The sequence below is a fragment of the Talpa occidentalis genome, unplaced genomic scaffold (assembly GCF_014898055.3).
Source record: "Talpa occidentalis isolate TD23 unplaced genomic scaffold, MPIMG_talOcc4v2.1 talOcc4.13, whole genome shotgun sequence".
Taxonomy (NCBI): domain Eukaryota; kingdom Metazoa; phylum Chordata; class Mammalia; order Eulipotyphla; family Talpidae; genus Talpa; species Talpa occidentalis.
Window position 1 is genome coordinate 44,163,470 of NW_023601322.1, and position 16,145 is coordinate 44,179,614.

The 16,145-nt window shown below is 39.3% G+C and overlaps 1 protein-coding gene across 10 annotated transcripts in view; it reads right to left on the reverse strand.

Moving 5' to 3' along the window:
* DLGAP1 (DLG associated protein 1) overlaps positions 1-16,145 on the reverse strand; it is a 428,837-nt gene that overhangs the window by 317,448 nt on the left and 95,244 nt on the right. For 4 of the 10 annotated variants that reach the window (XM_037508791.2, XM_054694166.1, XM_054694165.1 and 1 more), the window contains exon 1: positions 1,241-1,417. In XM_037508791.2, the coding sequence (XP_037364688.1) occupies positions 1,241-1,315 (75 nt within the window). In that variant the 5' untranslated portion in view covers positions 1,316-1,417. Of the gene's footprint in view, positions 1-1,234; positions 1,418-1,683; positions 1,777-6,230; positions 7,258-16,145 lie in introns of those variants that run through there. The other 6 variants (XM_037508793.2, XM_054694170.1, XM_054694171.1 and 3 more) reach the window with 3 other exon arrangements.

Below are 16,145 nucleotides of genomic sequence, written 5' to 3' on the forward strand. Positions count from 1 at the left end.
CAAGGCTAGTTTTTCATCTTTTATCCTGTGCTAACCAGTACTTTGCCTTCCATTAGTAGATTGAACTCTGTGGGATGAGAAAGCATGTGCTATATAAACTTTGACTGCACCTAACCAAGTACTTTTGGTGTTGCTGAAATGTTTTTAGAATAATGAAATTGCAGAATAAGAATAGTAAAGTGTCCTTAACAAATTTCAAAAAGGATTTTCCATTTTTTTTTGATCTTTCTTTAGCTACCACTACTTTTTTCTGGACTCCTGCTTTCTCATAGGGTTTTGCTAATTTTCATTCTCCTCCCCCTCCCCCATTAATTGGATAGGGGTAATATTGAGAATTAGAGAGATTCAGAAAACTACCAGGATTGTGCTGCTGATTAGCACTTCTGCGTTCAAAGCTAGTATCAAGCAGGAGTAACATTTTTCTATCAACAAAAAGGGACATATCTACTAATATCAGTAAAAAATATGAAGAAGATTGTGTAAGCCAAAGAGTAAATGCATTCAAGAATTTTGACATGCCTTGATGAATTATTAAAACATTAAATTAAAAATAAAGAAAACCATCAATTAATGTGGCTGATGAATTAAAAAAGGCAGCAAGGAAACATTGCAGTAACCAAAGTTATTAGCAAAATTGTTCAACACTGTCATACATTTCATATAAAACAGTTTAACTGATTTGGTATAATTTAAATTGTTCTAAAACAATGGCCAAGAAAAGAAAATGCCCACTGGGCAAAGACTGAAATAATCTTAAAAATATGAAAAATAGTTGTACCTGCATTGAAAAAAAATCTTGCATTTATGCTTGTTATGAATGATTCTTTAGAGATCTTTTGTGAAGCTCTATTTAACCAACAGACAGTCCTTTCCCCTCCACCTTCGACCCCTGCCATCCCCAAATTTTAATTTTGCAAAGGAACAGTAAGCATTCAGGATTCCTGTCATGGAAAAGGACTGATCATATTTCAATCACTAAGTAACAGAATGTCCCTTAATACCACTGTGTCAATTAAAGATTTTATGAAGTCCCTGTGGAGACACAGATTTGGAGGTATCTGATGTCTGAACCTATTTTCCTACCATCTGTACACACATTAGTTTGTTAGCTCTTTCATCTCACTAGTCATTATCCAGAGAAGAAATAAAATAACAAAACTATCCTCTCTTTTCCCCCCAGACCACCAAAACCAACAACATTGTCATCAAAAACAAAGTAATAAAAGAGTTATACCCAAACCTGGTCAGTCCTTCCATTTCTTGAAACTTGCACACAAACTGAAGAAACCCATTCAGCCTTAAAAAGGTCGATCATTTTGCTCTCCTAAAATTTCATCTCTGAGAGTGCTTTCTTTCTCGGTCTCTGTCTTGCTCTCTCTCTGTGTGTGTCTTTCTACTTCTACCGGAGAGCGTTTTGTTTCCCTTTTCCTGTTTCTGCTGCTGGATGAATGCAAAATACATGATTTGAAGGGTTTGTTTTTTTTTAAGGTTAACAGTTGGAAATCTAAAATCTTGCTCTTCTGAATGGCTTTGTATGCCAATCATTCAACACACAACATTTACATAAAGAAGCATATACAGAACCAAGAATCCTGCTTGCTTTAAGCAAAAACAAAACAACAAAAACTCCTTTTACTCCTTTGAATCCCTTCCTATTTTATTTACTTAACTATTAGCACTTACCCTGAGATGTGCCATAAATGCTCTATTCCAAATGTATAAAAGCCAACCACATCTCAACTGAGAATTAAACAGTTTTAATGTCTTCAAATCCATGTCCCTGCTCCAAACCCTGATACAGACAGTCACTGGCAGCGGTACAATAGTTCTAAACAGCAGACATCTGATTCTTGACATTTAAAAATAACAATATCGGAAAAAAAGAGAGTCTTTTTTTTTTATTAACTACAAACAGCTTGTGAGTGAGCACACAGCCCAATTGACTGTATTTACTGGAACTTGCAATAATTTCAAGCTACAGTATTTTATTTCTAAATCCATGTCAGACAGAAGCTAAATATCTATAGACCTCTCATTTTCTATACAGTGTAGCAATGACCTAAATTAAATGAATTCTAAGTGATAACTCCTCAAAGGGAGAATCAGAACTTTGCAAATACCTAGATTCTATTATTGGTAAGCATTAATTTAACTTCTGTTCAGCCTTGAATCAAATTAGAAACATATCAGTCATTCCATAGCTTGTGTAAGGTGGGTCACATTTCATATAAGGCATTCTTCACTTACGCATGTAAGAGACTGAATACATTTGTTCCAGAACAAAATAAGTAATGAAATGAAAAATGCACTTATTTCTTTATTTGAAGGATAGTATAGATTCAGATCTGGGGGCAAGTATTAGCTCTTCTACTTACTATCTATGTGCTCTTGGAAAATGATTTAATCTTTTGTGCCTCAGTTTTCTCATCTGCAAAAATGGGAAAAATAATATACTTTCCAAAGTTTTAGTTACTAAATGAGACACTGTATAATTTGTGGCACATAACAGGTGTTTGATGTATGCTACTTCCTCTCTGTTTTGTGTTTAGGCAAGGTTCAGGTGTGGTAAATGGAAAAATTCAGGCTTAGAAGACAGTTGAATCAGTTTTCACCCACCATGTTGCCATGCACTACCTCCATATCCTTGGGCAAGTTGCTTAACTTGATTTGCTAAATCTCAGTTTCTTCAACTTAAAATGCCTCATAGAGTTTTAAAGAACAAATTGAAAAAAATACCTACTTTCATTAGGCATTTATTAAATGAGAGCTCCAGGCCTTACAAATCTTGAAAATTGCTCTAATTAAATACTCTGCATATGTAACTTAGAAGTTTAAAGATGTAGACTGAGATCACAGGATTTCTAGACCAAGTGCCTTATTTTATAGCAGAGGAATGAGATCCAGACAACTGCAATGGTGGTTCCAAGTCATATCACTAGTTAGTGAATAATCACTGGTTAGTGACTAATCACCAACTAGTTGGTGTATCACCAGTTAATGTCAAAGAGAACTAAAACACAGATCCTCTTATTTAAAGGTCAGGGCTTTGTCCATTAAACCTTGTTGAAACTGAACAAATTTGCAATTCCAGTTGCAATACTGGTTGGTAGTTAAAGCAATCGTGGCTGCTCCAATTCCCCAAATTTGCTTTGAAAGCAAATTTTTAAGCTCTTAATGAATGAGCTTAGAAATAAAATTATCCATGGGAACTGGCAGGGGCTTGGTAAACCTATCTTTTGGAGAGGATCTTTTGCAGGATGGAAATTCCTTCTTTTCCTACAAAGTAAGGAGAGAGCTGGAAATAACTTCCAGTTCACAGGCGTTTCCCACTCTCCTTCCTCCTATGAATGTCCATTCTTTAGAGAAAGTGTTTGACTCCACAAGCTGGTAGGAAGGAACACAATGTTCTAAATTTAGTTTATTTAGTAAACGTACTACCTCTCCACCTTGAAATATAGAATTTTTTTTTCAGTTTGATTGACTTGCACATAATAGGGGCTCAACAAATGTTAATATCTGTTAAAGAAGATAAATAATTCAAAAATAGAATTTCCGAATCTTTGTAACATGAGATTCAATAATGCTACCACATCAAATGCCATACTTAAATCTTCAAGCTTTCATTTTCATTTTACTGAAGAACTTTAATAATAATAGATTTACTTTAAGGATTATTTCCCTCCTTGCTCACCATTTTCATGGCCTTCATTCCAAGGTTGTATTGGTGTAGGGTAAGGTAAAAAGTATCAGGCTTTGCTGCCCTCCCGCCATTAAGATAGATGATGGAACCCTGTGGTCCCGAATGCATGCCTGATGGAATAGGGTATGGGCATAGGTAGATGGGATTCACCTGGGCTAAGACTGGGTTTTTAAGGGCGGCGTCACGGGGATGCCAGCAGGAGCAGAGAAGCCAAGAGAGAAGTAGAGCCATGAGAGAGAACGCGAAAGAAGGCTGGAGAGCCTGGAGTGAAGACTTGCCATGGGCTAGGAGCCTCCCAGCCCCCCAGCCTCCCTACCTGCCATGTACCTGGTAAATCCCAATAAAAGCCTGCAAAAAACCACTGAGGGCTCCAGGACTCTCTCCTTCACCCGGTCTGCTGGATCAGAGAACCTGCTCAGTGGCCTGTCCTGCCTCCTACAATTGGGTTTATTGGAAAGAGCTATTATGCATCAAACAGATAAAGGTTTGAATCTCAGTACTGTAACATACTGGTCACGTGGCTTTGAAGCACCAGCTATCTCTAAGTCTCAGTTTCCTCTAATGTTAAAACAGTATTATTATATCTAGCTTTTAGGATTATGAGATTAAATGAAATAACGAATATAAAAATGCTTACTACAGCATCTGGTACATACTAGATTTTCAATTAATACCAGTTTTCTTTTTTCCTTATCCTTTCAATTTTCACCACTACTTGACATTTTCACTTAATACAGGTATAAAAAAAGCAAAGATGAATTTAAGGTAGGAAGAATGTAGGCAATTATGCAAGTGCAATGAAAACATTCTGTTACTAACAAAGGCTGGTTCTAGTCCATGTAGAATTAATCTGTCCTTCCTTAATCTGATATTTATAACTAATCTCACCACTACTTATTAAGATTCAGGGTTGGTTTATTTTTAAATCCTTTTTTTTTTTTTTTTTTTTTGCCACTAGTCATAGTATCTCATTCTAGGGCTTCCATTTCTTCATACCCAACCTTCCTTTAAGACAGGTATTTTTATCAAAAGAATTTATTCTCAGTGGTGGATGATATTTATGAGTTTAAAGGATTTCTAAAGCCTTCAGTTGTGACCTTATAATGGTCATTTCTATAAATTAAGAGACTTGGATTCTAGTCCTATCATTGCCACATACTAATAATATAACCCATGCCTTTACCTTTCTTTATTTTTTAAAAATACTAATTGATGTGGTTGGATCAGATGATCTCTTTAATTCTAAAATTCTATTATTATTTCTTGATGACTTAATTGACACATGTAGTAATCTTATGGTAAATGGGAAAATACCACTTTCAGGGAAAGATACTGACCATGTGAGTATGTTTGTGAAAACCACCCATTCATGTTGGTGGCTTCTGAACTCTGTGGATGAGCTCTGGCAATATATCCTGGTTGCTTGCCTGGAATATTCTCAGGACTTGGTGGAAGCATTCCCAAGAGAACAAGGTTTGTCAGGAGGATTTCAAAGAGAGAAAAAAAGATTAACATCTCTGGGAAAGACTTTCTTCTTACATTCTTCTTAAGTTGAAATTGGAAAATGATTATGTTATATTCCATTAAAAACTCCTTTAAACGATGGGACTACCAGAGGAGAACAGAGCAAAAAGGTAATCTGAAAAGGAAAAACATGAGGGTCCTTCTTATGGAGGGTTGTATCTTTGGGAAAATGACAAAACTAGAGGGAGGAAATGGAGAAGAAATAAACTCTGGCCCTGATATTTGAATCTAGGTGAAATCTGGTTTAAGTGGGTTGGAGGGCAGTAGGAAAAGCATGAGGAGGCTGTGGGAGGGGAGGAGCAACCTGCCTCGGGTCTGTACGTGTGTGGGATTTACATGCTGACACTAATTGTATTTTATTGTGCAGATGCTTCCCCCTCTTTCCTCCTCTTTTCTGTCGCCTTGGGTCTCTGCAGCTGTGCTTGTCAGGTCCCCAAACTGGCTGCCTCCCCACCTCCTCAGGGCCCAGGACATTGCCACTATTTGCTGTGCTCTGGGGGCTCAGGTGGGGGTGCAGTTAGTGTTGGTGGTGATGATAGCAATTGCAATGGTGAAGACATAGGTCAATTTTCCCAAACAAATAACCTCAGGCAGAATTTTACAACAACAATAATTATAATACCACCACTGGATAGATATAATTAAACTCCAAAATTCAAAAGATTTGGTTGACTTTTGTAAATAGGTGGATTTATTTTAAAATCCTGTGTAGATTTCCCTTTTCTCTCCTCCTATTCCATCATCCCTCAGACAAAAGAGGAACACAAAACTTTAACAACTCCTTGCCTTCATGTGGGTGTGCTTTTCAAAGTACTTTTCTATCTAGTCTCTCAAGATAACTGGATGAAGTTGGTAGCCAGTTTGTTTTTTGATAACAGCACTCAGCTACAGCAACGCTAAATGATTTTCTCAGATAATTCATAGTTGGACCAAGACTAGGACCAAGAGAAAATGCCACACAATTGGCAGAGACAATCAGCATCCATCATCACTATATAAATGGTACCTGAAGGTATTGGCAGGAACGTTCTTGTTGACACGACTCTGACTTCACCACAGCCTGGTCCATGTTCACTGAGGCCTTCTGGTATACCTCCCGGGCCCGGCTCACGGTCAGGGTGGAGGACCAGGCGCTCTTCTTCAGGAGTGGCGTGTCCAGGTTGACCGGCAGATTGGCACAGGTGGAGCACTTGACGTCGTTGTTACTGCGCGAGGCCTTCACCGCTTGCTCGCTGATGGTGTTGTAGGCCTCCATGAAGTACTGCGAGGCCGAGCGGTCGGGGCACCTGCCCATGGTCATCACGGCTGAGGGCGCATGGTAGATGCACATGTCGCCGTCTAGGTTGTCGTCAGAGCTCCACCAGCCTGGGGAGGTGCTGGGCCGGACCTTGGGCTCTGCGCGCCGCTCTTTGCTCTTGCTGCGCTTGCCATACCTCACGGTCTGCGTCTCGTCGGGGCTGGCCTTACCCCCGTTGACGCTGCCCTTGGACGGCCCCTCCAGGGAGTGCGACTTGGTGAAGAGCTTCTGGACCGAGTGGACCAGGTGGCGGATGCGGCCCGGGCTGTCGCTGCGGTGCTCCACGGCTGTGCGCTTGTACTGCAGCGTGTGGTAGCCATCCCGGTTGAGCGGCAGCTGCCTCTCAAACTGGTCCAGGAGGTTGGCGGGAATGCGGTTGGCCTTGGTGGCCAGTGTGCGGGGCAACAGGGCGCACTCGTCCTTCAGCTCCTGCTGGGAGTTGTAGTGGCGACGCGGGAAGGTGCTGCTGGCCAGAGGGTCGCTGAAAGGGCCCACGCACTCGGCCTGGAAGGAGTTGCGCTGCGTGTAGTAGGGGTGGTCGGCCGGGTGGTGCTCCACGGGGCTCAGCAGGTATGGCTTCCGGTCCGAGTGGTGCGACAGCGAGTCGCAGGTAGAATCACAGGTGACTCCGTGGTGATGGCTGCGGCTGCCCGATAAGCCTTTCATTGCTGATGGGGCGCAGCCACAGGAGTCATGGACATGCGGTGGTCAGGTCCCAGACTCGCTCCACGAAGACCTGGGGGAATAAAGATGAGGGTGAGGGGAATGGTTAACACACGTCTCTTGGTCGACAGCTATTGCTCTTTTTTGAGTGTGCTGTCGGCAACTGTGTTGGTTTTCTCACAAAAGAATTTACCACTAAATTTTAATGCATTGTTGGAAAAACATTGTTAACTTCCATAGGTTGGGAAAGCTGACTCCAAATTTGATAGAGACACAGTAGAGATGAAAGCTAGTAAACCTGAAAAAGGAAACTATAAAAAGCTAAACTGAAAATTATTTGGAAATCCAGCCCCCCTAAACCCCCATGCTAATAGCTACATGTATCTTCCCTTTGCTTCTCTGGTGTTATTCATAAAGTTGACATCTGAAGGACTCAGTTTCTCTGGAGGTGTTGCTGATACTGTTTGCTGCCTTACCGCCCCTCCCTGCTTCCACAGCATCTATTGCACATGCTCTTAGCTCTCAGGATTGCTTGTCTTGGTCTTTCCCTTTAGTTTCAGTTCCTGGAAGGCCAGCCTGCCTCTTAGTCACCTTGACATCCCCCTTTGTAGCATCAAGCCAGCCATGTAAACACATGGGAGTGAAAATGTGAAATGTGAGTAAAAAATAATTAAATAAAAGAGGCTACTGGCACTTTATAACTGTAGTATATGTCTATCTTCTGTTGTACATTTTCTTGTTAGAATGCTGTGGTAACAATTGCAGCACGCAAACAATCCACTACCCCCCCTCCCACCAGATATTAGAATTGAAAAGACTGACAGTGTGGTAAATAAATCAGAGACACAGAGAAAGCTGGCTTATGCACTTATATCAGAGAATGAAGAGTTTCCTTTAACAAACAGGGTACTGTTGCACAACAAATCAACTTGAATTGGTTAGTTTGAAATATCATGGCAACTCCTCTTCCTGCTTTTTTTTTTAAATATTTATTTCATTTATTTATGCATACAAGAATCTCTGAGGTGTAGGTGAGAGCTGCATGGGGTAAGAGGATTCACCAGTGACAGTGAAGAGCAGAACAGACAGATCCACTGAAATGCACTGCTGAGGGAAGCAGCAGGTGAGACAGGAGAGGTCTGTTGTGCCATCTGGGTTAGCTACCCATGTAGGGATCGAAATCATGCCACAGTTCTGGCAAGCTTGATAGCGCTGAAACTTTAACCCCTGTGCCACCAAGGAGGCACCTCCTCTTCCTCATTTAAAGGTTTCTGATTAAATGCTCACAAATGATGACAAGAAGGCCAAAAGAAAGGCCACTGAAAGTTCTTAAGGACATGAAGGTCCTGAATCTGTGGGTCAGCTGAGCCTTGGAGACAAGTGACTCTGGCTGCTCCATCCATGAGAAGTAATTCTTTCTGAGCACAGGTTATCCCCATGGCTTAGTAACAGAGGCTGATATTCTATCCATCAGAGTTTTTTCTTTTGACTCTAGCAGAGTGTGTTCTATGCAGCTGAATGACAGCTGGATTTTTTTTTTAAAGCTTCCTATAATACAAAAATTGTCACATGAAGAGTTGTCCTGAAAAGTCAAAGTGACTTTCCAAAATATCACAAATACTGTACAGGGAGAGATAAATTGTGTAATTGAAAACAATAACATCAAAATAAAACACCTGTATGTGGCCTAATGAAGAAAGACATGAACTTTTGAGAAGTCAGATCTTTTCTATTCCCTGGCATGCGCTGCAGGTAGGAATTACTCCTGACAATGTGAAAAATCTCTGTCCCTGCTTGATGAAACTCCTTTCTTCCTTCTAGTCTTTATGTTTCTCGAAACTGACCTTAAGAAAACCAATGGGAGGTTTTAATCAAATGAAGTCTTTCAAAATTGGTTTATTTACTAAATTATGAGCCCTAGAGTGCAGTTACTTTTATTTACCCCACGAGCACCCAACAATGTGCTTGGCTGATAGTGAAAACTCAGTAAATATTTAATGAACAAATGCATCAAAATTTTCCAGAGTGGTCCATGCTGCCACTCAAATCACATTAATTAAGTGAAAAGAGGGTCATGTGACAAGGGAAAAGTCAGAGACAAGGAAGGAAGAGACTTTATCTCTCATGATTCCATGGACCAGTGGTTTTCAGGGCCAGGCAGGATGCAGGCAGGTGAATGCTCCTTCAGCTACTTGTTAGCTTCTCCTTCTGACTCTTCTACAACCTACCGAGGACTAGCCCACCCTTTGAATTTCTACCTGCCCTGAAAGAAAATTTGAGGAGTTTACCTGACTTTCTGACTACAGTATATCTAGACAAAGAATGATGTGTCTGAAGGAGAAAAAGAAACTGACACTTGAAGAGATAGACAGGAAAGCAGAGCTTGATACCTAAGGATCAGGAAGAACCTATATATGAAAACTTGCCCCCTGAAGAGAGACTAATGAAAAAGGATATTTTAACATAAAATGCCTTAGGATTACTTTGTATAAATTTATAATCCTAAGGCTAGGCTGTGGCAAAGACGGAATTAAGAAAGTTAAATACATACTTTTAGCAAAACTGTGGCACAAACTAAATTAGATGGAAAAATCCAAAGCATGAGGAGGTCTTCATATAAAACCAGTCCCATTGAAAACATTGTTATCTTTTAAATATGAACTTAAATATAAAAATCCAATAGGAATATAGTCACTTAATAACTCATAGGTTTATTCCCGAAAGAATCTCAGTTCATAAAATAATATGAAATAATGCTTCAAACTTTCTGAAGCAACTGAATCTTGGGTAGTTATTTTATGCTAAACAAAATGCAAAACTGGCAAGAGCTGAAAACATGAATTATATATATTTACTTCAAAATCTACAAGATTATTTGAATCAAGTATTCAATATTTAGTTAGCTTTATTATGTAAATAGCATTTCATGTAAGATGATGTTACCTAAGGATAAGCAGAGCAACAGAAGAACCTTTTAAAAGCCATTAATGAATTAACTTAAAAGATGAAATGAATGATAATTTTTGTAAATTAAACATACACAGTGTTCTTTTTTCTGAACTTTAAGTGGCTTATTTTCAGCCTGGAAATAAACACATATTTTCTTTTTTTTTTTTAAGGTTTCTTTCTTTTTCTTTTCTTTTTTTTTTTTTTTTAGATTTATTTATTTATTTATGCAAGCACTGGGTACAGTCAGAAGCGGGGTAGGGTGAGAGAATTCACCAGAGTCAGAAAGGAGAGCAGAGCAGGCAGACTGACGAAGTACACTGCTGAGGGGAACAGCGGGCAGCAGGAGAGGTCCATGCGCCATGTGGGACCCTCAGACGGGGCCGGGGATGGCACCAGCGCTGTAGAGGCTGCCACCCAGCACTCAAACGCTGCGCCACCAGGGAGGCCCCAATAAACACATATTTTCTTAGAGATTAATGCAGTACATCATGGATAAACAAGTTAGCATCTCTTCTTTACTTAATATTTGTAAATGGATATTGAGATCTTGATCTTTTTTTTGATGTGGGAAAATATGGTCATGAGAAAGTGGCAATAAATATCGCAAACATTTCTGTGTGGTCCATTTATCTCTGATCAAGGCTAAATAAACAATAGAGTGACTCTTTCTACAGAAAATCTTACATTGTTCTACTCTTATCATGTTAAAAGGAAATAGAGTAAATTGTGATTATAAAATAAAGCAAAACATTCAGTGATTTTCCAGTGAATAGAGGCAGATGATACAAAACCCTGAATGAACAGATAATTGCTGGTGGCACCTCGCATGGAAGTCCTGCTTTCTCTTCTCTCATTCTTCATTTTTCTCTTTCCTTAACCTCAAGTTCCCTTTCTAGGACACTTCTTTCTGCCACTTCTCCCCCCCCCCTTCTAATTAATGTTTCTAAACAGCATCTATGGACATCACTTGCCAAAGCCTGAGTGTGACTACCAGTATCACTGGGAAGGATTAGCAGCACGAACTGGAAGACAGAAGCTACTTCTATAGACAAGCAAATGGATACAGCAAATCCCTAATGGTGAAAGGGTTTATGATGTGTTCAGAGATGTGATCTAGTGATGAAACAAGATAAACAACAACTCTTGTTATCATTTGCATTCTTGGACTGGAAGCTGCTGGCCCCTGAATTAAAGTGACTATAAAAAACTTCTGAAAATAGAAAGGGAAATGGCCTTTTATATCTTGCTCTTCGAGCAAGGTGGGGTACAGTGTGGGTCAATAGGCTTTCTTAAGGTCTTCTATGATTATGGTGATCATATTTTATTTTTTCTTGTTCACAAATGACTTTAAAATTCTATTTTGTTGCCTCCCTAAATTTGACTTTGACATCAGACAGTATGTCCTGATTTTTGGCTTGGAAAATTTGTTGACTATGTTGGCAATCATGGGGGGGCTCCAAGTATGAGATGCATCCCGGTTTTACAGAGTCCCCACACCTGGAGCAAAAGCATTGCAGTGCAGATGATGACTAAAGCAAGAATGATCCAGCACCATAAAGGAAATTCTCAAGGTAGGTAATTTATTAGGCCCAGGAAAAAAACCAAACAACCACAAATTAGAAGATGCTGACAAGGGGAAAATAGTCTTGCAAAGCTGGCAAGTCCTTATTTCATTTTGATGTCTGTGCATGTCTTTACTTAGAGCGGCTGTTCTTGATATTTTTTATATGCAAAGCAAAGAGCCTAGTGAAGAGCCTCCCACTCCCTCATTCAATGAGGACTGACAAGCAATCATGACTTGCTTGAGAAAGAATGATATGAGAACAGGTGATACTGTATTCTGGTTTGGGGAGACACAAAAAGAGAAGATTTCGATGAGTTTTTTCAGGGTCAAGTCTCCTTTCTGCATTCCCTTCATCTACCTGTGACCTGTGAAAGCCAGGTTACAACATTCAAGTGAATGGAGAAAATGGATTCTTTTTTTTTGAAGAGAATAATAATTATGTTTCCCAGGCCTCCTAAGTATGCACAGGTGACTAATTTTTGCTAATGGAATGTAATTGGAAATGGCATGTAATTTCTGGGAAATACCTTTAAAGTGAAGGGCTTACTCTTCTTTGCCCCTTCCTTACTGATATGCAGATGTGAGGTCTGGCTGAGTGGTTATTTTGTGCCACAGGCAAATGATCCAGCTTGAGGATGGGGCCTGGCCACACTGAAGTGCTGCATCTGCCTTGCACATTTACCTCTGTGTCTTGTTTATGCCGGAGGAATTAGACCTTTATCTTTGCCTCTGCCCCTGCTATTTTGCTTTCTGACATTTGCATCAGAACTTACTCCTAAGTGAGACGAGTTGTCAGGTCTCAATCCTGCAGGCTAGTATACAGGTCTTAGCAGGTGCTGTTGCTCCTTGATAGTGATTTTAAATCAGTGACATAGCCATGCATGTAGGATAGATCCTCTGACTGTAGCTAGAAAATAGATTGAGAGATGGGTGGGAGCAATAAAATCTAAAAGAGACAATTATTTCTAGCTTGGATAGTTCATGAAAAAAATACTGGTAGGGAGGAAGGCATACTCCCAAAAGAGGATGAAAATCTCCTGGCCAGCCAGGATAGCATCTCCCATTTCAGGTTTCCTTGCCCTGTTTTTTTTTTTTTTTTTTAAAGATTTATTTATTTATGCACACAAGAGCTGGAGTACAGACCAGAGATGCAGGGGATGAGCGGACTCAACCAGAGGCAGAGTGGGGAGCAGAACAGACAGACCGACTGAAATACATGGCTGAGGGGAGCAGCACTCAGACCAATGGAACCAAATAGAGAGCCCAGAAATAAAACCACACTTATATGGACAACTGATCTTTGGCAAAGAAGCAAAGAATATGCAATGGAACACAGATAGTTTGTTCAATAAATGGTGCTGGGAAAACTGGACCTCCACATGCAAAAAAAAAATGAAACTAGACCACTACCTCTCACCGTGCACAAAAATCAACTCAAAATGGATAAAAGAACTGGACATAAGACCTGAAATATATAGAAGAAAATATATAAAATATATATATTTTATATAAAATATATAGAAGAAAATATAGGTAAAACACTATAATACAAACATCTCAAAAACATATTTAAAGACTCCTCACCCAAAGCAGTGATAGTGAAGGCAGAGATAAACACCTGGGATTACATCAAACTGAAAAGCTTCTGCACAGCAAAAGAGACCTTAACCAAAACAGAGAGACACCCCACTGATTGGGAAAAAAATCTTTGCACTCCATTCAACTGATAAGGGACTGATCACAAAGATATAAATAGAACTCACATGGCTCAACAAAAACAAAATAAACAATCCAGTCAAGAAATGGACAGAAGAACTCAAAAGACATTTCTCCAAAGAGGAAATGCAAATGGCCAACAGGCATATGAAAAAATGTTCAACATCCCTGATCATCAGGGAAATGCAAATCAAAACCACACTGAGATACCACCTTACACCAGTAAGAATGGCACATATCAAAAACACAAGCAACTACGAATGTTAGCGAGGATGTGGTGAAAAAGGAACTCTCCTACACTGTGGTGGGAGTGCAAACTGGTCCAACCATTGTGGAAAGCTGTCTGGAGGGTCCTCAGTCTACTAAAAATGGAGCTAACATATGATTCGGCCATTCCACTCCTAGGGATCTACCCAAAGGACACAAAAACAGTGATTCAAAAGAACACCTGTACACCTATGTTTATTGCAGCACTATTTACAATAGGTAAAACCTGGAAACAAACCAAATGCCCAAAAATAGATGACTGGACCAAGAAGATGTGGCATATATACACAATGGAATATTATTAGCAATCAAAAAAGATAAACTCATGCCATTCCCAGCAACATGGATGGAGCTAGAAGGAATTATGCTCAGTGAAATAAGCCAGAAGGAAAAAGAAAAATATCGTATGGTTTCACTTATAGCAGGAATATAGGGGAACCAAATAAGACATCAGTGTAAAAAAATAATAACAGTACAAAAAACAACAAAGCAAAACCAGACAATTATAAACGAGAGACATCCTGCAGGGGAGGAGGAGGGAGAGGGATCAGAGGGAGGGAAGGAGGAGCACAGGCAACTGTGGTGATGGTGCACGGGTCCCTTGGGGAAGGAGATTCTATGGGGACTCAATCTGAGAGGGTGGGGGGAAGCAAATATTGTCTAAAAAAATGTAAAAAATGATAAATGTTAAAATTAAAAAAATACATTAAAAAGATTTATTTATTTATGCATACAAGACCTGGGGTACAGACCAGAGATGCAGGGGGTGAGAGGACTCAACCAGAGACAGAGTGAGGAGCAGAACAGGTGCATTGACTGAAATACACTGCTGAGGGGAGCAGAGGGCGAGACAGGAGAGGTCTGCTGCATCATGTGAGTAACCTCCCTGGCTGTGGATAGCTTCACAGTGGCTGTGGATAGCTTCATAGTGCTGTGCTTAACCCCTTGTGCCACCAGGGAGGCCCCAGACCTGTGTGTTTTACCCATCATAGTTTATACACATGGCTCTTTTTATAAAGAGAACACAATTATATACAATATGGATGTAGTTTTTTTTATTAGTAATTCCCCTTGACCAATAGTAAATCCTATTTCTATGGCGACTTAGAATGAAGAGCTAAATGAATTCCTAATAGGTTTATTAAATTTTAAAAAATTACATAAATTAAATAAGGAATGGTTCTCATTAATATACTAGCAATAAATAAATAAATTAAAAAAAACAAAGCCATGACATCTTAGTGTAAAAGCAAACACTTTTATACAAAACAGAAGTGAGAATGGGAGCTAACATTGTTCATAGGACCACTTTTTGGAAATTTTCTGAATTTGAATGCCATTTTCTTTCACTTTTTCATGCATCCTTCCTTGAAAGTGTGTATGTATTGCATACTTAAATTTACACAAATATAATTAGAGTGTCTTTGAATAAGCACCTCTGAGATACATCAGTTACACTTCTCAAAACACAATGCTAAGCAATTTTATATATGCAGAATGTAGTTTGGCTTTTCATCAACATTAATTGCTATCCTAATGATCTGCCATTTGATTTTGTTTGTGAATACCTCCTTCAATCAGTCTACTCCTATAAATACTTGCCTTTAGAGCACCTTGCTTTCAAAAGATAAGATATTATACAAATAAAACAAAACAAAACAACAACCCAAACCTCCTCCAATTTGGTCACAGTAGGTAGCACATTTACAATTGCCTTTGTCTTCATCACAAAGCTTGAAAAAGTGGTTTCATCATGGTTTTTGCAAATAAAAAGATGGAAGGCACTGTTCCTTGAAAAATGGTTAGTAAGTTTTTGTTAACATTGGTAAATATATATTGCTAGTTGGGAAAAATATAATGGGGGTTAGAGAGGATTCTAATGTGGATGTCTTTGAAGAAGTAAGTTATAAGACCTCATAATTTTATTTTGGATTGACACAGGTGGGAAAATGATTGTCCTGACTCTGTATGACCTGGAAGATGTGTTCCCCCTGAAATCATTCATTTAGATTTCTAGGAGAGGAGCTGGTAATCTCAGCTAAGATGGATTCCCCTTGGGAGTCACTATGAGAAAATGGTCACCTTGACCAGCCATGGGCAGAGGCATACCCCCATCTTTTGAAGTAAAACAAATGTCTGCAGAATTTTCACAGCAAGAACTAAAACCATTTGTGTCTAAAAAAAAAAAAAAGAAAAGAGAGAGAGATACACATATAAGCCACTAATTAATTTAGGAGAAATAGGAATTAGGACAGACTAAGACTACTTAATGGGATATGGAGACAACTATGATGGAAAATGGAAAAATACAAAAACAATGATGTTAAAAATATTATCACAATACAACTTAAAAAGAAGTAATGGAAATAGCCTTTGATGAAAACAGTTATTTTTGTCTAGGTCTCTCATAACTAGCTGAATAGTTTTGTGAACATGTTCTGGCACATTCTAGACAAGTTGCTCAC